Source organism: Leptonotus elevatus, chromosome 8 (genome assembly GCF_054856555.1).
Source record: "Leptonotus elevatus isolate MCC_2025b chromosome 8, RoL_Lele_1.0, whole genome shotgun sequence".
NCBI classification, from domain to species: Eukaryota; Metazoa; Chordata; class Actinopteri; order Syngnathiformes; family Syngnathidae; genus Leptonotus; species Leptonotus elevatus.
Window position 1 is genome coordinate 5780799 of NC_141246.1, and position 26672 is coordinate 5807470.

At 40.0% G+C, this 26672-nt stretch overlaps 3 protein-coding genes across 6 annotated transcripts; all 3 read left to right on the plus strand.

Moving 5' to 3' along the window:
• The first annotated feature begins 1207 nt into the window (after positions 1-1207).
• hemgn (hemogen) lies at positions 1208-4626 on the plus strand. 3 transcript variants are annotated; one of them, XM_086082847.1, is made up of 4 exons: positions 1215-1524; positions 2911-2989; positions 3324-4135; positions 4210-4626. In XM_086082847.1, the coding sequence occupies exons 1-4, from the start codon at positions 1467-1469 to the stop codon at positions 4245-4247; spliced, it is 987 nt and encodes a 328-aa protein (XP_085938973.1). In that variant the 5' UTR covers positions 1215-1466; the 3' UTR covers positions 4248-4626. The 3 variants fall into 3 exon arrangements, with proteins under 3 accessions (XP_085938971.1, XP_085938973.1, XP_085938972.1); XM_086082846.1 differs by having other exon boundaries at positions 1227-1524; positions 2911-3001; XM_086082845.1 differs by lacking the exon at positions 4210-4626 and having other exon boundaries at positions 1208-1524; positions 2911-3001; positions 3324-4143.
• A 766-nt stretch (positions 4627-5392) lies between these two features.
• Positions 5393-10559, plus strand: trmo (tRNA methyltransferase O). Its single transcript, XM_086082872.1, has 6 exons — positions 5393-5580; positions 5787-5929; positions 6003-6177; positions 7587-7744; positions 8415-8888; positions 10142-10559. Exons 1-6 carry the CDS (start codon positions 5492-5494, stop codon positions 10375-10377), a joined length of 1275 nt encoding a protein of 424 aa, XP_085938998.1. The 5' UTR covers positions 5393-5491; the 3' UTR covers positions 10378-10559.
• A 512-nt stretch (positions 10560-11071) lies between these two features.
• Positions 11072-26263, plus strand: spag5 (sperm associated antigen 5). 2 transcript variants are annotated; one of them, XM_086083833.1, is made up of 24 exons: positions 11072-11465; positions 11552-11653; positions 12264-14701; positions 15652-15850; positions 15930-16046; positions 16348-16440; positions 17245-17379; positions 17449-17568; positions 17665-17757; positions 18483-18617; positions 18929-19022; positions 19118-19265; positions 20189-20239; positions 20335-20509; positions 20867-20988; positions 21913-22081; positions 22155-22296; positions 23205-23442; positions 23710-23842; positions 24654-24734; positions 24803-24952; positions 25627-25701; positions 25839-25919; positions 26019-26263. In XM_086083833.1, the coding sequence occupies exons 1-24, from the start codon at positions 11439-11441 to the stop codon at positions 26088-26090; spliced, it is 5190 nt and encodes a 1729-aa protein (XP_085939959.1). In that variant the 5' UTR covers positions 11072-11438; the 3' UTR covers positions 26091-26263. The 2 variants fall into 2 exon arrangements, with proteins under 2 accessions (XP_085939959.1, XP_085939960.1); XM_086083834.1 differs by having other exon boundaries at positions 11078-11115.
• The last annotated feature ends 409 nt before the right edge of the window (positions 26264-26672 follow it).

Sequence of the window (26672 nt, forward strand, 5' to 3'; positions counted from 1 at the left end):
CAACTTTTTAAAGAATTAAATATTTTATATCAGAGAAGTCCCATAGTTCATGGATACATTTCGTAAATGTACTCGTATTGTCCTATATTTCATCTTCTTTTACCCCTCGTTTCAAAGTCTCACATTTTGCATTCCATCCATGATTTAAATGTAGTTTTACAAAATTGTACTCTTTCAACTACCTTCACAATTCCTGCAAAAATTGTATTTTGTTGTTTTCATTGATAATGATGCATTTTAATTGTTTACAAAAAAAAGCCTTTCATCCTTTAATTTCTGAGCTTCATTAACAATAAATGTGTTCGATATACCTCATGTGCCCAATTCACACTCCTGTTCACTTCATACATAAACATTGCAATTCAGTGTTTTGGTTAATCAATGGAGAAAATGTCTTTTCACACCTGCTAGTGTTTTGATACTTAAGAGAGAGTACCAGAAGATGGCACTGTTGTGTGATTCCTCAACATAGGCTGTATTGTTCAGCTTTTCTTTTTTTTTTGCAGCAGGCCATCCTTACAGTCATCATTCATGCACCTTCGGAAATGTGTGCATACTTTTCAAGGAAGTCTGCTCACTTACTGGGTAGCTTCAGAAATGCGTGGGACTCAAACTTGACATATGGGGAATGAAAACCGCTTCTTTTTAAAAACCACTAGGGACCAGAGAAGAATATTACCGAGATAAATATTTGGCCCTTAACCCCAAATGTGATCGAGTTTTAAAGTGCTGATTGCAGCAACAACAACAACAAACAACTCCTCACTTCCAACATACAGTAGCTTTGCGGGCTATTGGCTTATAGTTACGGGTTATTTACTCTGCTGGACGACCTCCCACTTTTGACTTAGACACACACACACACTTGCACAAACACACACGTGCACACACTCGAGGGTCTCGGTGTGCTGTGGGAAGATTGAGAACACACCCCTATTGAGCTGCTCTCCCTTGGTGTAAGATAAGTGTCGTGGAAATTTCTGTCACCAGTGAGAGGAATAGTAATAATTTAAAAAAAAGTAACTTTAAGGGTTGAAGTTATTCAATGCTTTCTGCACCGTGGACAATTTTACAATTAGAGCTATAGTCACGCCCTCACCCGTTTGATATTGGCTAATGTAGCAATCATTTATCCAACCTTGGTCAAAGGTTACTGCTGTCCTGCACAACAACTCCGTTTCATGTTAACTGCTCACAAACAAGCACTTTTTTTTCCCCCTCGCATGATGTTTCCTGCTGTACAGCGGCACATAACTTGCTGCTTGCACTTAGCTCTGTCAGAGCCGTGCCAACTCCTCCGGCTTTACAAATATGATAAGACCAGCCCCAGTAGGAGCTCTTGCTGCACAGCGGTAATGGTTAACCAGATAATTTCATATTTGGGCGGGAGTTGAAAACAGACTTATTTTTTTCACGAAACGCCTGCTTTTCAACAAGCTGCAGTTCATTCATAGCGAGGACTTATCATGGAGGAGACGTTGCAGCAAGAGATTGAATATAAAAGCCAGAATGAAGAAGACCAAGGTATGGATTCAGACTTGGTTTTGATATGAGAATAGAGAGTAACTTTAACTCATTCACTGCCATTTTGATGGCTATAGATGTAAAAAAATTAATTTGAGCTATTTCTATTAGTTAAAATGTCCCCCCACTTTTGTTAACAAGAGTATGAAAACCTAAAAATATATATATTGTACATTTAGAACAGATATAACATTTGTGATTAATCATGAGTTAACTAGTGAAGTCATGCAATTAATTCCGAAAATTTTTAATCACCTGATGCCCCTAATTTTTTAATAATCTTTTGTTCTTTTCTTTTTAAAGTAATTTTAATAATTAAAAAAATATATTATAATTTTCTTTAAAGAAAAGATTATAAAAAATTAGGGGCGTCAGGCGATTGTTTTTTTTAATCATAATTAATCGCATGGCTTCGCTAGTTAACTCACGATAAATCACAAATTTTATATCTGTTCTAAATGTACAATAAAAAAATTCTAGGTTGTCATACTCTTGTTAACAAAAGTGGGAAAAAATGTTAAACTAATAGAAATAGTTAAAATGAATTTTTGACGTCTATAGCCGTCAATGGCAGTGAATGAGTTAATTACACAAAAGTGAAGAAGCATGAGCCTTTTTTTTTTGTGTCTTAATTTCAGCCATTGTTGTATTTATCTAACACTCCAAACGATCTTCACCAACCAAGAAGAAATTCAAGAAATACTTATGGGCAAACAACTTCTCCTTGGTTGGTGACAGTTAACCTTTAATCTAAAAGAAGGTTAAACCACGATGAAGAAGCATCTAACAAAAAGTCTGGTTCCCTTGAACTTTTCTTGGAAGCCTTTTCAACCACCACAAACAAGTTCAGTTGCCTTCTTGGATTTCTCACATAGTTGCTGAAGAATTTTCATTTTTAAGAACAGAAGAACCACACTGGAGTGCTACTTGGTTGATGAAGATGGTTCACCTTTAATCCAAAAGAACCGAAGAAGCCAACCAGACTTCTTCTTGGCTGTTGAAATTGGTTCATCTTTATTAAAAAAAAAAAGAACTGAAGAAACCAAGTGGAAATGTTCACAGTTGTTGAAGATGTTTCATCTTTAATAAAAACACCTTTTGGATTCAAGTTGAACCGTCTTTCACAGCCAAGAAGAAATTCAAGAAGAATCAAAGGCAACCGGAATTCTTCATTAGTTGCTGAACGTCACCTTTAATCCAAAACCAGAACCAGATTTTTTTGTGTTGTAGATTCTTAACGGTAAAACTTCTTCATCAATCAATGGAAACGTTTTGTATTCTACCACAATCTGGATGACTTAATTTCAACAGTTCAATTTTAACTTTCCAAGTGTCAACGATTCCCTTAAATGTTGTTAACCACTTTGGTTTCTGTATTTTTGAAAGGTGGGATCCGTCGTCGATTGAGGGACAGAGAACTTCTCAAGAGGAGAAGAGCCGAAGCAGAGGAGAAGGAGACTTACCAGTGGGTTTTGGGGTAAATTTGTAAAGAAGCATTACATAGTCCAGTAATCGGCAATTATGTAGAATGCTTGGATCCTGTTTCGACGAGTGAAATCTGTAAAGACAGAGTTTGCAAAGGGTGTGGTTTCCAAACGCACACAAAATTATCACCACCAAAAGATTATCGCTGCTCTGCTTATACTGAATATGGGGCAAGAGCGATTACCAAAGGTTGCTCCCGTCTGATGATCTCTATTGATGCGGCACATCCAGGTCATGGACTTTGTACTATTAGCTTTTCCCAAGGCACCAATCCACTATTATTGAGACTAATCCCAATTGTGGGCATCTTTCAGATTGGAGAGCCTGGGAAAAAAACAGAAGCTTGAGCCGAGGAGAGGCACAAAGAGGAGAGGGCGTCCCAGGAAGACGGATTGCACACCAGAAAGCTCTTTCACCCGGGAAGGCGAGATTGCGGACCCCGAAGCTCCTGCTGTCGTGGTTCTACCGCAATCAGTGGATGTGATACCAGCGTTAGCATTAGACTCTCTACCCACGGTGACCAGCGGGACTCCGGAACCAGTCTCAACGTCGTTGCCAAATCCTGTCCTTACTCCAGTTCCCAGCGTAGCACTTGTCTCACCTCCAGGTCTTGATTCGCCCCCCATCAGAGTTGCTCCGGCTCCAAGCCAAGATCTGTGCATCGTTCCGGATGTTTTTCCGCCTCCCCTTGCAGTTCTTCCAGCTCTCGCCCAAGATCTGGCCACCATTTCAGATCAAACTTCAGCTCCAGAGCTTGCTCTGCCTTCCACCGCGGTTCTTCCAGATCTGTCCACCGCTCCAGATAAGGCTTTAGCTCCAGATTCAGATCTTATTCCGCCTCCCACTGCGGTTCCTCTCACTCCTGTCCAAGATCTGTCTACAGCTCCAGCTTCAGCTCAATCTTCCCCCCCAGCTCCGGATGTTGTTCTCGTCTCCGCTCTATCCCAAGCCCCTGTTTCAGAAGCATTAGGAGCTCCTCCTGCTGCTGCTGCCCCTGAATGGGTGGAGAGCCTGTCCACAGAGCCACAAGACAAGGAGAACGTCGACCGGGTCCTCATTGAAGACTTGGGCGCAGACGAGCTGAAAAATGATGTACCACCAACTCAGGACAAAACAGCCGATGAAGGTGAATAAATGTGCGTCATGAGAAATACGGTATTTTTAAATGCGGAGCAACATATTTTATTTTTTATTTTCCAGATGCGAGCAAGTACCCATTAAACAGTGAAGCAGAATAAAATAAGACGCGTGACAATTTTCATCATTGTCCGACCCCTCGCTTCTTCAAGACTACCTCCCAGGAAATTGATTATGATTGTCTTTAACCACTCTTCGGACACTGACTCATTTCAGGAGGCGCAAACCCCTGATGGGTTGTTTTATTGTTCTGTTATTTGCTTCAGTATTATTTTAGCTCAAAATTCAGTGATGGATGTTGCGCAAGAGCAAACAACAAATTAATTGTTCCCCCTAATAAAACCGATGACTGTCTCGCCATTGTCAAGTATTATTTTTAAAAATTGTGTGACTCTCAAGCAGCAATATCTTTGTAAATGGAAAATTGTTATGTTGACTTTGTAAAGCTGTTTCACCCAATAAAATACAACACATTGCTCACGTCTGCGGTTATTGCTATTCTTTGTTGGCAAAAATAAATGTGTTGAGACTGATCTTCAACTCGCCATTTATCATCATGAATAGGAAAAATTTAACAGATTAGATCGTAATTTCTATGACAAAGCAAAAATTAAATGGTAAATGATGGGGTAGTGTATTACTGCGTTTTTCTTATTTTCTTATCAATGTTGCTTTTGCTATATTGGGCTGGCCCAGTACAGAGGTGATTGCTGTAGCGTAACAAAACGTTTTTTACTCAAATTTTTTTTTAATACAGATTTTTTTTAAACTATTGGCTGTAATGAGCAATTTGTGGTTAGTTTTTTTATTTTTTATTTCCTTGCATTCACATCTGAATATATCCTGATGACTATATGATTTTAAAATTACAGTTCATCTTGCACGAGATTACTGAGCGTTTTTTGCCCTGAAATAAAAGATTAGGGAGTGGAACAAAAAGCGCAAGGCTGCCATTTGCCGGTTAAAATATGCAATTACTGTGCATGACATGTCCGTTTGATATTTTGTTTCATTGCAAAAATACCTTTAAGGAATGGCATAAGGGTCATTATTAAGTTTTAAAAACTGCGAAAGAAGTCAAAAAGATCACATAACGTGTATACATACAGTAGTTGCATGTTTTGTGAATAATCTTTCACAGTCACAGCACTTAAAGCAGACACACCCTTGAATTGCAGTTCCCATATGGCCGATGGGTGGCAGCAGCGTTCCATGATCCATTTTTCTTGCCATTGTAAACTCAAGAGCAAGTGACATGTGTTTACAGTGCATGCTAGCATTTAGCCACGGAACCAATCCAGCAATTATTTTGTGCATTTTATAGATATATATATATTTTTTTAAAATGGGTCCTCGCTGTAACTGTTGCGGCGAACATGTTGATAAATTGAAACAGCAGGTGTCTGTGATGCGAAAAGAAATCAAGAATATTCGGTAGGTTGCTTTGAAACGTTATTAGAAGTCGTAAAAAGCATTTTACTACTCTTTCAAATAGGTCACTTGTCAGCAATGCACGATTCTTGATGTTCTTTAGCGCAAGTCGTGTAAACATTCAATTCTGTGGTTAACATAACATACATAACACAACGGAGTTTAAAACCGAGGAAACCCTGTTCTCATAATTTGCCTTTCACCAACAGGCAGGCGTTGGAAACTGCAACCAGAGCTCATCGCAAACATATGCTTTCTATCGAGTCTGCTGTGTCCAAGGTTGGTGTTTTGGAGCCTAAGAAAAGCCAGCCCCCTCCTCCACCTATTTCACCCCAAACAGCTTTAGAGCATGGTAATGCGAGACACTTGTTTCTGTGTTGCTGTGTTTTTTTAGTGCAATTATACAATTTTCTGTACCCTTGCAGGAAAAATCCAAACGTTACCAATTGGTTACATCCATTCCTGTTTTTCCGAGAAGAACGGGACGCCCAGGCAGCCCACCGTCTGCGGATCCTCTAGGGCGGAACTGCGACTGCAGCACAGTGTCTTCAATAACCCCGAGCATGCCCTGGTAGGGCTTGAGCAGTTTTCTCATATCTGGTAGGTCACACGGGTTGGTATATTTTTTACAAGCTCCAATTTTGTTTGCTCAGACTCATACTTCTGCAACACTGGAACCTCTCAGAATGGTTTATACTGAAAATGACAGTGCATTCTCTACCGGAAATAATGTCAATTAAATAAATGTGTTCCATGGTCAGTCTTTTTTTAAAAACTTTAACATGAAGGCATTTTTTTTGGAACTAAAATTACACAGGACCAAACAAATTTCACACAACTTTGGATTTAAATGTGGTTAAAAATAGTAGAATATTTAATGGTACTTTGGGGTTTTGAAGATAACCAGAATAAAAAGTGGATAGTACCAAAAGCTCACGAAACTTTCGATGTAAATGCTGCTATAGATATAGTAGGTGCATGTTGCAATATTGATGCAAATTGGAGTGTTAAAATAATCATATTTTTCACCCACACATATTTTAAGAATTGTATAATGGACTACTACTACTACTGTGGCACAATGGCTGTTGCCCCTATTTTCCTGTAGAGTGAAATAATGATCGGGTTTCCGGCACCGAATCTTTAAGCTTTTTTTTGAAGTCAGGCGGGTGCACGTCTCTCTCTTGTTCCGCGGCAGCACTGGTAAGGCGGAAGTGTTCGGGAGTGTGTGGACGAGACCGTGGAAAGACGTGTGTGCGACAGCGGATATAAAAGTGTGTCAAAAATAATACTAAAACAAGACTGCAGTGCAACCCTCCGTCTCCCCGGTGGCTCCTTTTGTTCGACCATCGGGCCCAAAGTTTGGCGACATGCAATGGGATTTGTCCACGGAGGTGACTCTTACCTCGGGAAAAATCTACCCTGCGTCCCCTGACCACGGTCAGAATACAGGAAAGGAAAGGACAACACTGTCTAGTGTGACAAAAAGGGCAAAAACTGAAGTCGCACAAGCGTCGCAGGACGACGCGGATCAATATTGGAGCAGGTGGAAAAACCTAAGAGGATGAAACGGGCCCCACAGCTTGCTTTCTTCTTGCTAAAAAGGTAAGACCTTGTCACGAAAATGCAACAGGGTATATTTATGATAAGCAATGCACAATAAAACTGCCACTAACTAACGTCTCGGCACTCTGGGCGCGTGCACGTCGCTGGCTTCCATTCCGCTTTTCAACAGACGGGTCGCATATCTGCAAAAACTCGGTAACTTGCGTTCTGCGTCTTTAAGTTCCATGAACCTTTTAGTTTCTGGAACATCAGGTGGAAATGTGGCTACAGGAACAATGGGTATTTTCAGGAGAACCAAAGTTTCCCCAGAACTTGGGTGTTATTTTGGTTGCAGCCACTTTTAGTGGGAGCCTTTTAGTCATCAAAACTCAAGGACAGAGATGCTGCATCTTCCTCTTCTTTTGTCACTAAAGTCTCATGACATTTTCTTCTTTCCACTGCAGGGTTATCTTTCTCTTCCACAAAAATGGCCACATGAGTCACAAAGCCAAAGTGAAGCCCCCGAGGCTGAATGGAGAACGGGTCGGCCTGTACTCGACTCGCAGTCCCCACCGGCCCAACGCTTTGGGCCTGACTCTCGCAAAGCTGGACAAAATTGTAGGTGCGTATAAACCTTTAATGAGAAATCCTTTTTTTTTTTTTTCGTAGTAGTGTTGTTGCTCAAATTGGCCCACTAAAATTTGGAATGCTTCTCTCACAAACAGATTTCCAGTAATACAAATCACTAAAGATTTACTTGCTTGTTCATTTCAGGCACCCAAAACATCCAACTTTTTGCATACAAGCAGTTAAAAAGTACATTTCCTTAACTCATTCACCGCCATTGACGGCTATAGATGTCAACAATTATTTTTAACCATTTCTATTAATTTTTTTCTTTCCACTTTTGTTAACAAGAGTATGAAAACCTATAATTTTTTTTATTGTGCATTTAGAACAGATTTAAAATGTGTGATTAATTGTGAGTTAACTATTAAAGTCATGCAATTAATTACAATAAAAAATGTTAATCGCCTGATGTGATTAGAAAAAAAGAAAAGATTATTAAAAATTAGGGTTGTCAGGCGATTACAATTTTTTAATTGTTATAAATTGCATGACTTCACTAGTTAACTCACGATTAATCACACATTTTATATCTGTTCTAAATATAAAAAAAAAAAAGTTAAACGAATAGAAATAGTTAAAATGATTTTTTGACGTCTATATCCGTCAATGGCAGTGAATGAGTTAAGTCCCTTTTAAAAGATTACTCTGTGCTTTATTTCTAGGTGATACAATACATCTGTCAGACATCGACATGATTGCAGGAACCCCTGTGCTGGATATCAAACCCTACATCCCTGACTATGACTCCCCCTGCAGTAGGAAGACCATAGACTTGGAGTCTTGTCAGTCAAACACAGATCCCGCCCCTTTGTCACCAATACAAGCGCAGTTGAATGAAGAAGGAGAATGTCAATTTGATGATAGTCCAACTCCAAACCCTGTGGACCCTCTCAACATGCTGGAGGAAGCGAAGGCCTACCTGAGCATACGTGACCCCGGTCAGCTAAGTTTTGACTGCAAGCGCAGTTCCGTAGGCCTTCAGGAGCCTGAGCAGGACCGGCGGCCGTGTTTCACAGAGGAGGCCTACAGCACCATCGCTGGCTGGATCAGAGAGCCGCCCGTCGGCAGCCTGGATGTGCGCTTCACGCCTCACGCTCGGAGGGAGTTGGCAGAATTTCTTCCTACCAGCAGTTCAGGTAATCCTTTTGTGAGTGCGGGTTAACCAGATCAGCCACATTGGAACATGGTGGGTGGTCAGTGGTTTTTTTTGGGGGGGGGGGGGGGGCTTCACAGTCCTGCTACTTGCGTCTCCTCTAACCTCATGATCCACAAGTGAGTGACGGCAAACTAATGTTACATGCTGTATATTTGGTCGCGACACGTTTAAAAATATATATATATATATTTTTTTTTATAAAATTTTCTTGCAATATACTTTGGTTGTGGCCAGTTTACTTAGGCGGCCCGCCCAAGTATTAACATGGTAATGCTAATGCAAGCACACATTGAGTTCCTGCACATAATGGACATATTGCACATTACGTTCCCTTTCATCTGACCATTAGCATGGATTTTAAACATAGAAGGGCCAAAACATGCCTTGTGAAAATTAAACTGCACTAAAAAAAACTGGCCACCAGAGGGTGCTAGAACTGCACAAATGGAAATCAAGCCGACTTTTTTTTCTTTTTTCGAGCCGACTTTTTTAACAGATGTGCTGCTTTTAATATCGTGACGTGACGACGACGGTATATTGTGGCAGTTTGAATATCGCGATATCACGATATTGCCGTTATCGTTACATCCCTATTGCTTGATTGGTTTGTCTTTGGTTAGTCGGTCTGTCACTTTGTTAGGTTGTATGTCAATTAGTTAGTTGGTGATTCGATTGTTGGTTATTATGGTGATTAATTGTTGGGTCATCCGATAAGTTGGTATTTAGATGTTAGTCAGTTAGTTCATTAGTTTGTTGGTTAGCAAATTTAGCACGTTAGTTATTCTCTTGGTCAGTTAGTCCAGTAGCTCCTTGGGTGGCCAGTTATCTAGTTAGTCAGTCTGTCAGGTAGTTAGTTCATAATGTGCTTGTATGTGAATTAGTAAGTTCTTTACTTATATCATTGGACGGTCGATCATTTGGTTAGTTGGTTTGTTGGCTGGCAGCTTAGTAAATTAGTTATTCAGTTGGTCGGAGAATTAATAGGTTGATCAATCAGTTAGTAAGTAGATTATTTCGATTTTTAAATATCGGTTGGTCTGTGAGTTAGTTGGTTGGAGGGCATTTACCTCTATTGTTGGGAATACGATAGCTGGTTAGTTTTGACAATTGATAGGCAATAATTCAGAAGTATAGACAACTAAATCAAACTGTACCACTAGATGGAAACTGGTTAAAAAATATTTTTCAGTCTAAATAAGAAGGGTTCTAATACAAACTTTTTGTGCCCTCCAGGTCCCTCTGATAGCAATCGTCCAAGGTTCAGGTTTCTGCGCAGCTCAGATGAGGCCGCCGCCGCCATCCGAGGGGTGCTGGCTGCAGACCCGAGGTCCGTCTACAGGAGAACTCGATGCAAAGACAAGCTTTTCTTCTTCACCATGGACACTGCTGACATAACCTGCTGGTTTGGACCAGGCTTCGCCGAAGTGCTCTGGGTTCAACCTGTTCAGTGCCCCGTTGGCTCCATTTAGAATAAGCTCTTTATGGCTGCCATTTTGTTTTGTTATTGCATTCTTGCATTCTACATATGAAATTTCTGCAATTGTATATGCAATTGTTTCAACTTTTTAACTTATTATACTGCATATCTCATGACCTTTCTAGAGTAAGGATCAGTCCTTACTCTGTTGATTAAAAAAAACAAAAAAAACATTCTATGACTATTGCTTGTGTGTTTGTCCCAATCTTTTGGCAAATGACATAGTGCTGTTCAAAACACATATTAAGAATCTTCTATTCATCTTCTGTCCTGCTTATCCACCTGAGGGTCACAGGTGTGCTGAAGCCTATCCCAAATGGCGTAGGGCATACACTCCACTTGTCGCCTGCCGTATGCAGTTGAATAAGGTAAGCAGGGCTATAATGATAATATATATTTTTAATGTAATAGTACTATATTATAAGAGTAATAAAATAACCATGCCTTGCTTATTAATGATTTTTTATGCTAAAATGTATTAAAAGCAAACAGTCAAATAAATTAAAATGTGAATTAATTTAATTAATAAAAACATTAACTAACTTATTTTATTGACTACGTAGCTGGAAATTTGAATAAAACCAATATTTTATTGTGTCCAGTGGGTGGCAGCAGTGTACAGTTTGAGTTCAAACACTTGATGTCAGATAACGAGGAAGAAGAAATGGACCAATAGCAACGCGGCTATGTCTGTTTGAATGAAACGCGGCTGTTGACAATTTGAACGAAGGTTTGACCATTTTTTCGATTGATATTTTAATTTATGCCGTGAGATATTTGTGAAGTACGATTTAAGTTGTGATATTTTATAGACTTGATAACAAACTAGGAAAGTAAGTCCAGCGCGTTAAACAACTTTAGACATACGGCAGGAACAACTTGCTGACTTTGCTAGCAAGCATATCAGACCTCCGTCGCCGTTAAATAATGTGACATTTCATGTTGGGCATTGTAATAGACAGTCTTTAACTACCATTCAGTTATATATTTTTTATTTCATTAAAAGAAACATTATTCCTACTCTTTGATACCAGTCGTTTTACAACACTAGTTATGTCAAGTCAAAGTTTGGAAGGCTCGGTAAGTAAGAGCGTTGTTTTGGTATCGTCGGGCTTGCCAGCACATTCATAACAACAATTCTTATTTTAATTTGGACGTTTATTTAGCCTTCCAGAAGATGTGGGCAGCGCCCTCCCTTGAGAAGTGTGGAGAATAAAAAGCAATCACCACTGAGACCCAAGTCCAAATCAATTTGGAGCGCAGAAAAGGTACAATGTTTCTATGTTGAAAATACTTTTTTCCCCCTTTTTTTTTTTAACTGAAAAATACCTAATATGTGCATACTAAAAATAACTGTAAAATGCAGTACAGTTCATATAAAAAATACAGCGATTCCCATTTAGAGAGTAAAATCTTTATTTTTACTATACCAAGAGAAATTTTTTAAAGTATTGGCTGTAAAATAATATATTAGTACAGTCAAATGAAAAAAAAAAAGCAATGAGACGAATTGTGTTTTTTTTTGCACCTAAAAATAACAATATACTGACTATTATATTTGGAATTTATTTACTATTGCTGTACAACTGAATAAAAAAACAAAACGGAAATGTATATTTTAAAAAAATGTTGAAAATGTATTCATAAAAAATATATACTTAGATTACTTGTATGTTTAATGTAGTGCAAATAATGAAAAAAATAAACACTGAAAACAGACAACTGTTTGAAAAATCTTGTTATTGTAGAACAGCTAAACATGTTTTTTTTTAAAACTAGTAGAATATTAATTTTGTGCTTAAAAACATATTTAAAAAAAAATCCAATTGTGTGTGTTTCTGCTACTCTAACACAGTCATATCCTGTTATAACCAACAGGAGGATGTTTGTCTTGCCCCGTGCTCTCCTCCACCAACCAATGTGAAACAAACACAAACCATTGAAATGGATGCTCTCGAACTCCCTGATGTCACGTTTAAATCCTTCATCTGCTCTAGTGGCGAAGTGGTGATTTCAGAACAGCCTTCACTGTGCCCAGAAGACCACATTATTTTGCCACAGGACCAAACTCTTGATGGCACTTGTGGCACAAGTGACACCTGCAACATACACATGGAACATCCTTACTGCCAACCTGAGGGAATGGGTGCTGCTTTTGTTGATGCTGCTCCAGCCAACACTGGCGCGATGGATGTCACTCTGAAGTTTTTTGCCTGTGACAGCAATGAGGCGGAAGTTTTGGATGCCGCCAGGCGTCTGGGTGAAGCCATTCCTCTTGTAATGGATGGCGAACGTATGGATCATCCCAATTACTTTCAATGTGAAGGCATTCTTGGTGCTAACAGTGACGTGACATCCGAGTCATTCACCTGCACTGGGGGAGAGGTGGAAATTCCCGTCGCAAAAAAGATAGATGAGACAGTTCCTCTTTCAGCAGAGCAGATGGCGACCAGTCTTCCAGAGCTGAGCTTTTTATCTGCTGATGTGCAGCTCTGCAGTGATCACTTTGACCATCCGTACGGCCAGTTTGAGACCAATGGGGGCACCTTTGAACAAGAAGGTGCCTTCTTGAGTGCTTTTGTCGCTTTTCTGGAGGAACAAGCTGAAAGCTCCCAGTTCCTTCATAACAACAAATCTCACACACTGGATCCCATTCCAAAGAGTCAAAATGATGACGTCGCGGTTACTCTCACACCAGCATCAGAACAGACTTGGACTCAAAATTCGGTTTCTTTAAAAGTCCAGGATGAATTTGATGATGAAAAAATTCCTGTGGTTACTAAAATGTTAAACGAGACATTTCCTTTTCCAGCAGAGCTAAATGCAAACAATCATTTAGATCCACACATTTTCCCTGCTGATGTACAGCACTGTGGTGATCATTTAGAGAAGAATCCTCTCGCTGAGACAAAAATGGACAATTGCGGACAGGTTGCGGATATTCCAGAGCAACTAACTGGGCACTCGGAGTTCCTGACCAAGAACCAAACTCTCACAATGGATCCCATTCACCAGAGCCAGACTATTGACATCGTAGGTACTCTCTCACCAGCACTGGGCCACACTGTGACCCATAATTCAGTTCATTTGGAAGCCCGAGAGTCACTGGATGATGAAATTCCCGTTGTCCCTAAAATGGCAGACGAGGCGATTCCTCTTTCAGTTGACCAATCCCTCACACTGGATCGGACTTTGACTCAAGCTCCAGAGACATCCGTGAGGCATGATGTCGTCACAAAAATGGCTGACGAGATGGTGACTCTTCCAATTGAACGAATCACAGTCACAAGCGATTCATTGTGTCATACAGAGCCAAGCGTTGCGCCCGCCGATCTACAGCACTGCAGTGATCATTTCGACCCGTGTCCTGATAGTAACGCACCTGCTTCATGCCGCATGGATCCTCTTATTGAGCCTAATATGGACACGTGCAGACAAGTTATCAGTATTGCAGAAGAAGAAGCGGCAAATATTCAGTTCACGACCAACAACGAAGCTCTCCGAATGGATCCCGTTCAAAAGAACCAAAATGTTGCTTTCAATGTTGCAGGGACACCAGCATCGGAAAAGACTTCGGCTCCCGAGTCCTTAAAAATCCCCGAGACACCAGAGAGGCATGATGATCACAATACACTCCCTGAGGTGCAGCCGCGTCTGGAACTCGTTCAGTCCAACGAGGCAATGGACAGCGCACTTGGTTCGTCTGATAACGGAGCGGATATGTCCCCACCTGTGGACAAACCCCACCAAACCATGCCCGATGTTTTAAAAGTGCTGTCAGGCTGCCCTTCTGTCGCATCGGCTCTTCGAAGGGCGTCCCTCTCCATCATGCGGGCTCGCAGGGATCCAGCCGACGACTGCGAGAAGAACATATTTTCACCGGACAGTGCAGAGCTGGCCGCTTTGTGCGCGGACCACTTGGAGAGCCCTATGCCTCGTCCCCTCTTCAACTCCACCACTCTGTGCAACAAGCAATGGTCAGAGGGTCCGCGGTCAGAGGATCTGAGTAAGAAGACTCAGGGGTCAGAGGGTCCTGATGGACCCTTCATTCCAGACGGTCCGCTCCAGCAGCAACTGCGACAAATGGCGGAGTTTCTCATCCTGGCGTCAGGCAAGATGGATTTTGCTGCACCTCTTCCTCCTCCTCTCGCTGCTGCTCCTCCTCCTCCCGTAAAGTCTTGCAACGTCTCCGTGGGCGTCACCCCCGTGAAAAGGATTGATCGAAGCCTCAATACATCGGGAGAGTTTGAGAGAAAGTGGGATTTCTCCAAAGCGGACGCATGCACGCTTACTGATCCTCTTCATCTCATGTGGAAGTAAGTGCTGGAAATTCGTGATAAATGCTTGAATTTTAGGGGGGAGGGGGTTCTTGTCTTGAACGTATTCAACGAAAAACAAGCATCGCCTATCATTGATAGTGACCGGACAGTTCTCTTTTCCTCATTATAGGACGAATATTGGGAGAATAAACTGTTATGGGTTTTTTTCAAGATTTTTTTGGGGGGAGGGATAAAATGTGTTGTAAATTGTTACATAGGGCTGCACAATTATGTCCAAAATGATAACTATGATTATTTTATTATTATTATTATTGTAATTGTGACTGTTCACCACAAATATTTATCATGTTAGGGAAAAAATAGTATTTTTAGTGCACTACTTTTCAACAAACATCTGAGCAGTTTTCAGTGCAAAATGAACCTTAAAGATGAGTGTATTACATTTTGGAGTAAGTAATAATAATAACTTAAAAAAAACACCTTAGGGCTAACTGAATTAATATGCTATTAACTTGTTTAACGCCACTTGAAACAAGTCCAGAGTCCAGACAAAGGCTCCTCGTCTTCAAAAAGATTTTTGGGTACTTTTTTCTCTCGCCATGATTTAGCAGGTTGTGGTTGGTGACTTGTTCTTAGGCAGATTAATGAAGGCAGCCTCAGCCATGTGTTCACCTCCTGGTGATTGGCTGACTACCGCGTGATGAAGTTGCTTGATTAGCTATGTTGTAGAGCCCTCATAAAAAAAAAATTTAAAAAAAGGATGATTAATTTAGTCGTTGCAGGCAAAACCGATTTTTTTCAAGAAAATGTGTTGTAATATAAGAATATGTGTACTTTTATTGTATTTTTTGGGGAGGATGAAGTTATTTTGATTTTTTTTTTTTAAATATGTTTGAATATTTCAAATATAAAATGGTGACTTCTGTAGAAAACTGAACTTGATCACCCAGCTCTAACTGGTCTTCCCTGTCGGTGTCCATGCGCAGTTGTCCCCCAGACAGCCTGGATTGCGTGCCCAGAGAGGAGCTGGAGCAAAGGTTGATGTCAAGCATGATCATGGTAGAGGCCTTGGTCCAGCAGCTGGCTGTGGCCCAGGCGACCGTGTGCGTCGGCCCTTCTGCGGGCCCCCCGCCCTCCGAGCGGCGGAACAAGTTGGTGCAGACGGACCACACTGAGCTCAGCCAGGTGAATGACTTTATGTGGAAATATAGAAAAGTCAAATCGTTGTCTAATGTGTTTCTCTCTTTGCCTATTTTTCACCCAGACCACAATGTACAGGGACTTGTATCTGGAGGCTTTGAACAGGATTGGCGACTTGGAGCAAGATGGAAGGTCTTTGCAGGAACTTGTCCAGTCTATGCAGGGAATGCGTGCCACCATGGTGAGACTCGGGCTTCTTGTTTTTTATGGAAGTTATTTCCCCCAAAAAAACAAATATTTATATTGTTTGCTCAGATGAAGAAATATGTGCCTGTAACTGGTCCTGTCATGCAATTTCTTCTTGCACAACCAACTTAATATACAGTGGTCCCTACAGAGGCAATTCATCTCTTGTTTCATAATTTTTACTCGTGTAATATCCTGAACTAAAAAGACCAACTTTTAGTGTTTCTTATCATTACTTACAGTAATGTAGGAAGTCTTGTGTGGATAAAAAACAAGTCTAAATCTTAACCCAACAGACATTTCTGACCAGCGACACCGTGGCAGCGCTTTCCGACATGAAGCAAATGGAGGTGCTTGTTAGAGAAGATCATCAAAATCTCGCTACTCATGTAAGCCTTATCATAAATACTGTATCACATTTATTTATTTTTGTTTTCAAATGTCGTATTTTGCTTTCTTGCTGAAAACTTGTAATGTTTTGAAAGTAAAATGGCTGGTTTCAAGAAAAAGTTATACTCTTTGGATGTTTTTGAGAAAAAAGTATTTCTTGAGCAAAAAAGCTTGCAAAAAGCTTTTTTTCCCCCCTTTTATTTTTATTTTATTTTTACAAATGAAGTGGTATCCTTTTTAAAGAAAAAAAGTCATATTGCAACAAGAGAGTTGTATGCTTAAGAGAAAAAAGTGGAATATTTTATAACGTTTTTTTTCCCAAGAAATAAGGGTGTGGTGTGGAAGTGCAACATAGTTGTATTTTTTTTAAGTTGAAAATTTTTGACTATCTTGAGAAAATAGAGATTTTTTTTCAAGCTGCAATCCTATTACTTTTTTTCAAGATATAAAAAAAAATTGTTAGACTAGATGAAATACCTCAAATGAAATTATATATATTCCAACTAATGAAACACTGTCTATTGCTTAAAACATTTCCACTGTTAAAAAAATAAAGAAAAATGGAAAAAAAATTCTTAATACAGAAATTGTATATATATATTTTTTTTTTACAAAGCAATGTGTTTTTCCAAGAAATATATTTTGTTTGATAAATCTGAGCATGAAATCACAAAAAGTTTTGAATGTTTCGAGTTAGAGAAAAATAAATGTAATACATACTGATAAGTAAAATAAGCTGTGAAAAATCACAATGTGTAATATGTGTCTTGTCAAACTAAAATTAATGTATATTCTCCTTTCAGTACGCTGAGATGAAGTCGTCGCATACTAAATTCAAGGAAATGCTCATGCAAATGATTCAGAAAGTCGAAGAAGCTTTCCGGCAAAGAGACGAGATGAAGACTCAGATGGAAGACGCCCAGACATCCAAGAAAGCTGTAAGCCTCAGAAATATTCATACTGGCTTGTGAAAGAGGCGGCCTTTCTACTTGTTTATGTGTGATCAGGCCTTCAACACCATGGAGCAGCTGAGGACTCGCTGCGCCAGCGAAATTGCGGAGCTGCAGAGGAGCATCGGCTCTCAGCAGGAACTCCTGACTGCCCTCAATGTTACCTTCCCAGAGCAGGTGAAAGGAACACAAATCAAACTGACTACTGTATATTTGTCTGCATCCTTTCTGAAGATGTCCCTTTACATCCTGTGTATCATCTACACCACACAGGTTGCACTAAACAAGACCAACCATGAAACCCAGAATTCTGCTTTGGATCTTCTGTGTCAAACCATGGAGGATCAGTCCAAGTTGACTCAAGAAGTGGGTTGCATATATTTGAGCACATTTGTCATTATTTCTCTTTATTGATTAATCCACCCCCACAGTACTTAAATGCTTGAAATTGTGAATGGACACCTGTAAAATACAGTAGTGGGTCATGGACAGCTTCGAAAACATAAGCATTTAATCAGCATTTTTCCAAATTTGCGCTCAGTGCGTACTCTGTAATTGGCAAATTTAAACAAAACTTTGTTTCCTAAAAAAAATTACAACCTAAAAAAGGATTTTATTCTTGTAGTAGTGCACTGTACTGTATATTTGATGATTTTCAGTTTGCCCCTAATATTTTTTTAAATAAAAATAAGATAAGCATTCGAAAAAGAAAAAAAAAGTTAATATATCCTGTTCGAATTTGAATAAAGAAAAACAATTTCTTCTTTTTTTTTTAAGTTTAAAACTAATGCACCTACCTCCCTAGCATCCCCCATCCCCCCTCCCATATACACACTGAGCAATATTCTCCCCTCCGCCCCAAACATTCCCCCCCCCCCCCTCTTAGATTCTATTAAATGCTATTTTGATGCATTCCTTATTCAGATACAGCTAAGTGGTTTGGGTATGTGTGCTTTTGGTTGTTCCAATATTTTGAAGGATCTTGGAATCTGACACTTATCTCTCAACCTCTTAAGTCGGCTGTGGCATTCATTGGTGGTCTGCCTGGCAAGTTCCTCATCCCTAGTTGATTGTTGTCGTTGTTGCTGCAGTTGTCCGTGGTCCGGAGCCTCTTGCATAGGACCGCTCCAATGCTGGTGGAGCTGAACGAGAAGGCGGCGGCCGCCCTGAGGGAAAGAGACGAGCACATGTCCGTGCGAGACCAAGCTCAGGAGGAGAGAGAGCAGGTCAGCCTCTGGCAGTGGAGCCTTCAAAGAAAATATTTGTATTTTTTCACAAATATATGATTTTAATTACATTTTGTTTTCCTCTCCTTATAAAAAAAATTCTCGCGATATCAAACAAGCTACGCATCTGTTTTTTCCCCCTTGCAAATTTATTTCCATAGAATTTCTTTGAAACAACAGAATAGAAATAAATATTTTTTCTCAAGTAATGTGAAAGGATTTATATATTATTAGTATTTTTTTTAAATCGTCTTGCAAAAGTTTGAATAGTAATCACCTGATGGAGTGCTTTCTGATTTTCTTCCATACAGCTGGAAGAAGAGCTGAGGCGTGCTAGATTAAGTTTCCAAACTGCGGAAGAGCACATTGGTGATTTTAGTCTGCAGGTGACAATTCTAACCTCAGGTAAAATACACAACAGAAGCTGCAGTGTATTGGGCAGAGCTGCCGAGTAAAACTTTAAAAAAATATATTTTATTTTAACTCTACCTTCCTCTCAGAGATGGGTGTGCTGCGTCACAAGCTGAAGGAGCGCGAGGAGGAGAGAGCCCAGCTGGAAAGGACCATAACTGAAATGTCGGCCACCGTGTCCTCTACGACAGCAGCCCACACCTTCCTGGAGCACACACTGGCTGAGGAGATGTCCAAGTATGCTCTACGATGATTTGTCAATGAATTAGAGAATAATGATCCTGATTAAATCTTTGGCTTGCGATGGTACCGATATATACGTTACAATAGTTGCACAATTAACTACTGTGGTTTGTGCTGTTAATATGTGGCATAAGACGGCACGCTCGGTTTTCACTGTACTTGCCGTTTTTGTTTTATGGTTATGTTTACTGTTTTTCAAAGAAATATTTACCGTTAATATGATTAGAACCGCATTAGCATAGGGATAAGTACAAATTTGGGTTACATCTGTGCCGTCGGAAAAGGAACCTGTGAACTGAGGAACCAATGTGGCTTATAGTTCTTAGTCTACTACAGTATAGTGGAACCTCTGTTTTTGTATGCCCAAGTTTTCGTATGATTAGGTTTTCAATGATAAAAAAAAAAGTGTTTTTGTTAATATTATTGGATGTCTGGAGTAGATTTGAATTATTTGATATGGGAAATATCGCTTCAGTTTTCATACAAATTATTTTTGTCAGGGTTCCATGGTACAAGCAAAAAAAAAAAGCTGTACTGTTGGCTGATGTGCATCAGCTGATTGGGACGATCTTTTAATTAAGATTTTTTTCCCATAATTGGAAAATGATCTTGCAACTGCTCAAGGTTTTTTTGACATTACTGTAGATGCTAATGTGACTGTTTTTCATTCCAGTGTTTTATATTTAAGGCCCAGAAATATTTTTTTAAAACAAATGTTTACTGTAATAATGGCTTTTTAGTGCTTTGGTGTGGTTTAGTATGGTGCTTTGCACAGACATTGCCGTCATAGGTAAAGAACTGAGGACTACTTGTACAGTAGAAATGACAAACTTGATGGCTCACATCATGCTGAACTGCACTTCTGATTGATTTCCAAAAGTAAACGAGCACGAGAGTCCTGACAAATGTTGTTTCAGGTTGCAGCAGGCACAAAGAGACGCAATCGAGGCCAAGGAAACAGCTGAGCAGTAAGTTATGTCTCTAAACGTATTTACAAGCAAATGGTGAAATTCAGACAGAGTCGAGCGTTCTCCCTCACTGCCTGCAAATTTGTTGTGCTCAGGTTGGCGTCGTCGCTGTGCCAGTCGGAGGAGCGGGCCGCCGATCTCGTTTGTCAACTAGCGGAGAGAGACGAAGATTTAGGCCGACTGCAGGCTCTCTCGCAGTCGCAGCATTCACAGATCCAGCAACTGAGGGACGTCGACGCGCAGCTCCGCAATGCGATGGAGATGATCGAGGTGGGCTTGAGTCACCATCTACGCAACTCCAAAGCCATCACTTTGAAGGAAACTAAAAAAACAGCATGCTTGTTGACATTTCATCATCAAATAGAGCAAGTCCTTTTTAACACTTAAGTGTTTTGTAGAAGTAGCACACACGCACACACAACATATGGACTAATAGTATAGACTTGTGAGAAAAATATATGAGAAAATCGCAGGAATCTTGATAACGTGCAGTGGGCCGGATAAAAAAAAAAAAAACGGAACAAGCTGTATAAGGCTCGCTAATACTTTGCCCACCTCTGGCCTACGTAATGGGTGTGAAGTGGATATTATTATTATAAGTTAGTTGTGCTTCGTTTGGGTTTACAGTTCCTTCAGGCGGAGAACGAGGTGGCCCGGGAGCAGCTTGCTGAAGACGATAGCATGCTCAGGGCTCTCCACGAGAGGAACATCCAGTGTGAAGACCTGAAAACGGAACTCTGCCAACTACAGTGAGTTTTCTTTTTGCACCACGGTCATTGAATTAACTTTTTAACTGTTGTTTCGACGGTGTGTATTAAGCACAAAGCAAAATAACTCGAAAAGTCTTTGGGTTAGGACCCTCATGAATAGATTGAATTGAATTTAAATCGCAATGCAGTAAAATGCAATTTTCAAAAAACTCGGCTTGATTTCGATGTGTTGGTAGGCTTGAACTTTTATTCCTGTAAACCGCGTCCTCCAAAATTATTGGCACTCCTGGTTAAGATGTTTGCTGGAGCTTCTAATATATTTTTTCTTAATATAAGACCCACATAAAAAAAATAAAGTGCATGTATTCAGCCCCAACTGTGGAAGGTAAGCGACTGTCGACCCTCTCGCTCCGACACGAGCTGCAAGTACCACCAGAGCTACGTTCGCAAAGTGACTCCACTTCAGGTAGCCGTAGCAGAAAGATGTCGGCAATGCATGTCAGCCTCCTGTAAGGCACGGCGCGACATATGTAATATATAATAAGCGATTACTTGATCTACGATTATATATTTTTTAAAGTACATTGATGAGAATTTTTTTTTTTTGTGTGCATATTATTGAAATTAATAGCAGGTTTTTAAAATGAGTGAATGATTAGTTCACCACTAGATGGCACTGTCCCTTTAACAGACTTCAAGTCAGTTTAGTATGCCCAAAACATTTATGTGTAATAAATCTGATAGTGTTTATTATAATACGCATGAACTTTTTGCTTAACTTTGGTCAAAAATACATAAAAATAATCTCATATTAAATTGCAATCGCAATATTGACGGGGGATTGCAATTAGTTTATCTTTCAAAAATAATTCAGCCCCACTCATAAGTCAGGCTACTGCTGTATGCGGAAAGTTAAACATATGTATGACATTTGTTGCGTGCCTACAACTTAATGATGTGCAGGCGAGAGAGGCGGAGTGTGCAGGAGGACCTGGAGGCCACACAAGCGAAAGCCAGCACAGCCCAGCTGAAGCAGGCCGAGGAGCTCGCTCAGGCCGTCACGGAAATCACCTTGCTGCACCACACACTGCGAGGGGTGACCAACGAGCTGCACGATGTGCTCGGCGGCGAGGTAAAGGGAGATTATTTGAGCGAAGCGCATCCTTGCAACGCGACTGAAACAATTCGTGCGCATTGTTTTTCAGAAGCCAGAACCAAAGAACTCGCAACCAGCTCTCAAAGTGCAGCATCGGAACCCGTCCAGCTCTTTTGTAGACTCCGTCATGGTTGCATTAACTGCTGAGAAGAATGAGGAGGAGGAGGAGGAGGAAGAAACCAACACACCAGGTGGTAACTATAAGTCAAGGGTGCAAAACTTATTTTTATCGTGGGCTACATCTAAGATAACATTCAATGGGAAATTACGATGTGGAAATTTGGAACGATACTTTATTTAAGCATAATTACATTTTATTAAGTCGTAAGCAGACATCCATGCAAAACAACACAATTAAGAAGCCTGACATTTCAACAAATGTATTTCTTTTAAATGTTTTATTGTACCATCGATTCTTTCATAGAAGAAAAAAAAAGCTTGAGTTGAACTGATTTAAATTTAAAATTTTACCCATCTCCCTCACTAACCTATTCAAAACTTATTTTTTTTAATTAAAAAAATACATTTAAAAACAAATAAAAAACAAACATATTATAAATAAATAAGTGCTGTCAAAGTTAAAGCATTAACTCATTGATTAATCACAAATGTTTTTTTTGCATTAATCATGTATTAACGCAGATTAATCACACTATTCATTTTGACCGCAGATGACAGCGGATGGTTACGTTAAAGGTAGCAGAGGTTGTGTTTGAGTAATAAACATAACTGCATACATTAAAGTAAAGCATTTAATAAAGGAGGATGAGAGTGTGCAGTGGATCAAAAAAATAATGTTGAAGACGTCCTCATAACATTAAATGTCACACACATTACAGGTGCTCTTCAAATTTGGCGGGCAAAAAATGTTGATTAAAAAGCCATTTTAATTAAGTGATTAATCAAAAGTCTAAGGTGTGATAAATCCGATTTTTAAAAATTAATAGTTTGACAGCTCTAAAATATTATTATTATTTTTTATTTCAAATAATGAAAATCTAATGCCTCAAAGACATAAGGTCGGAAAGATGCCAAATCGTGACAAAAACAGCCCGATTGTCGTATGCACCCGACTAAAGTTGACGTTTTGTCTCTTAAGTGTCCATGGACATGCCAAGAGACAGCATATTCAGCAAGCACAGTGCCTTCACACGCCTGCCGGTCAACCCGAAAAAGGACCTCATGGCGCAGGAGATTGACGATGAGGAAGAGGAGGAGGTGAGCAACTTGCTGGAGGTGCTGGCCCACCTGACCAACATGGCCACAGAGCTCGTCAGCACCATCAAGTCGGTGCAGCGACACAAAGATGCTCAGGCGGAAGAACTACAACACACTGTGTAAGTAGACATGGACAAACCATTGCGCTTTGTGAAATATTTTTATTTGGATGTGCCAGTATGTGTGTTTATTTGTCAGTGTTAATAGTTTCCATCATTTTTATTCCACAAGACATTTCAATTAATCAAATTGGGGTTTAAGGCATTTAATCATGGAAAGGTCTTCATTTGTTCAAATTGGTTTTAATTTACAGTCATTTAGACGCTCAAAACATGATACTTGTTGGTGAATGTCGCATTGTATTGAACTGCTACTTTTTCTTCTAGCTCTAGCCTGCAGATGGCGCTGCTGGACGCAAACAGCAAGCACAGGGCGGAAGCGTCTGACCTGAAGCGTCAGCTGAGCCGCTTGCAGGACCAGGCAGAGCGCTACCGTCAAGCACAGCAGCAGCAAACTCAGGTTGGGAGTGCTGCTTCTCCCCCCAGCTTTTATTTATTTATTTATTTATTTATTTTTTAAACAGTACACTCATAAAGTATTCACAGTGCCTAGAATTAGCAATTGACAGGCCCGTGGTACTACTACTGCTAGTTGATTAGAACGCCCTTAAAAAATAGTTTTTTTAATCTGAATCAAGCGATAATTCCTGGTTTAATAAAGGTTGAAAACAACTTGCTGCTAATACTACTACTATTACATTAATAGTAATAACAATACATTGGTTTTATGTACTGTAGAGCAGGGGTCAACTACATTTTGAAATGAGTAATGCAAAGGGCTACTTGATTAACACGTTTGCTTAAATTGTATTTACTAATGTTAATATCTTATGTTGTTAATTAATGATAGTCATTTATGTGAAGACACTGATCATTTCTTACAATAACTAGGAAAACATCATTATCAATATTCATCATTTTATTTTTTTATAATTCCCTGCCAATGTTTACATGTTCAAATAATCACTTCCTAGCAAATCGCAATGTCCCAGCCCCACCATGTGAGCTATTTTTGAGCAGGGTAGCAGGGCTACTCGCGTGGTCCTCGGATGCTAACTGTTGGTGACCCGTGCTGTCGAGCTTTTCTAGCTTTTGCAGAGACAAAATGAAACGCAATACCATATTAATGTTATATGACTAAATATGCTCATAATACTCAATACAGGGGCCAATCTAGCAGGATGATAGTGCGGTGACATAAAATGAGGGGGAAAGCTGAGCATTGTGAAAACGCGGCAAAGAACACCCAACTGTTTGTTTCCTCATGACAGGATTCGAAGACGATAACAAAGCTGATGAATGATGTCGCCGAGGCCCAGGAGCTGATGATGAAACACAAGATGGATTCTAACGTAAGAACCTTTCAACTTCTCGAATAAGCTTACACGCCTGATGTACTTTTCTTTCACTGCCCCGACAGGAGTTGCGTAAGGAGACGATGGAGCTGCATCGCTCTCTCCGACAGAGTAAAGCCGAAGTTCAAATCCTGCGGACCGAGCTGAGCAAAGCCGGCGGACAGACGGCCGGCGAGGCGGACGCCAAGGAAGAGAAGCTGCTGTTGTTAAAAGAGGTACAACCGCGTTGGATTTCTTTGGATGTCGGCTACTGCCACACAGTGATTCCATATCCGGTAGGTGTGGCACCTTAGTGTGCTGCGGGATATCATCAGGGAAATTAAATGTATCACGTATAGTTGAGGCGGCCCTCAGTCGCCTTCTTTATCGGTGTAGCGGCAAAACGTACAATATCTCTTCAGCTTCGAAATCACTTGAATCTGATTCGGCGGTCGCCATCTTTCCGAGTCATGTGCACTTCAGGGACAGTCGGAAAACATAGATTCCTGAGACCGTTCCACCCAATACGTAATGCATTACACTTCAGCCTCACATGAACACGACTCAATAACTCCTCCGCCATCTATGTACAGTAAGCATATTTATTTTGTTTTTATTGTATTGTACTGTGTTAAAATGTAATGTAATGTACTGTGAGTGGTTCGGATGATGTATTTTAAAATTGAATTTACGTACTGTATAGAAAGTATATATAAGATATATAATTTAATGTGTTTAATTTTTTCATTTTTTAACATATTTTTATTTTATAAAAAAAAATTTGGGATGACATTTTCTTTTGAAATAAAATTACAAATTTGCGATTCGATTTACAAACAACCTCTCGGGAACCCATTGTGTTCGTAAGGATTACCTCGTACTTCCCATCACGCCTTCATATCTTATCCAGGTGGAGCGACTGAAGATTCGCCTTCAGGAGATGGAGGAAGCCAGAAGGAAATTGCTCGAACGGGGAAAGCGACATGTAAGTGGACAATGCACGCGCACGCGTACACACACACACGTGCGGCATACCCACACAAAATAGCGACACAAAATAGCGCGCGGCGTTTATCCGCCAAGAGGCTTGCGTGTTCACTGTGTGTCGTCGCATCGCTGCAGAACCACATCCAACAAATGAACCAGAAGAAGTGCGAGGAGGAGGTGCACATTTTGAACAACATGATCAGTAAAGTCCGCGAGGTACGTGCGTGACCTTTCCGCCATCCATCACCATCAGCGCTCTCATCGTTTGGCACAGACTTTTATTTGTTTATTTATTTTTGTTCTCTTTCCTTGTAGACGTTGCTGTCGATGCCCGAGGTGGTGAAGAAGTGCGAGCAGCTACAGCAGCTTTTGAAATATTTGGGCTAAAAATGTTTTATTTATTATTTTCTATGCTCATGCATTATGTTTACGTGTGCTGCCTCTTCTATCTCCTACAATGTTTGTTTTAACCTCACTGTGTTTGTTTTGTGTTCTAATGTTTCATGAAAATAAATTTTCAGTTTTAATAAAATTCCCGTTTATAGAGAAAAAAGTTGCAATCTTATGAGATTCAATTTGTATTTTTTTGTTTATTTTATGGGGAAAACTCTTTGTATCATGGCGATGAAATGTCATTTTCAAACATATGACGGTTTGTTCAACAAATAAAAATAAAACTACTTTATTCAAGGTGGGATGACAGATTTCTATGCTGACGTGTCACAATCAGCATATTTTTGAATTGGCCCAAAACTAAATTAGGAATATTTTGTGTGTGCGTATTATTGGCACGCCCCATATGTAGGTTTGCACTTTTTACAAATAATATAAACTGCTAATTATTTTGCGGGCCCCTGAAACCGATAGCTCATGGACCTCTGAAGGTCTGGGGGGGGGGGGGGGGGTCCACAGTTTGAGAACCACCAAAATGCATAATAACCACATGTTTAAACTGTAAGATTCCATTGC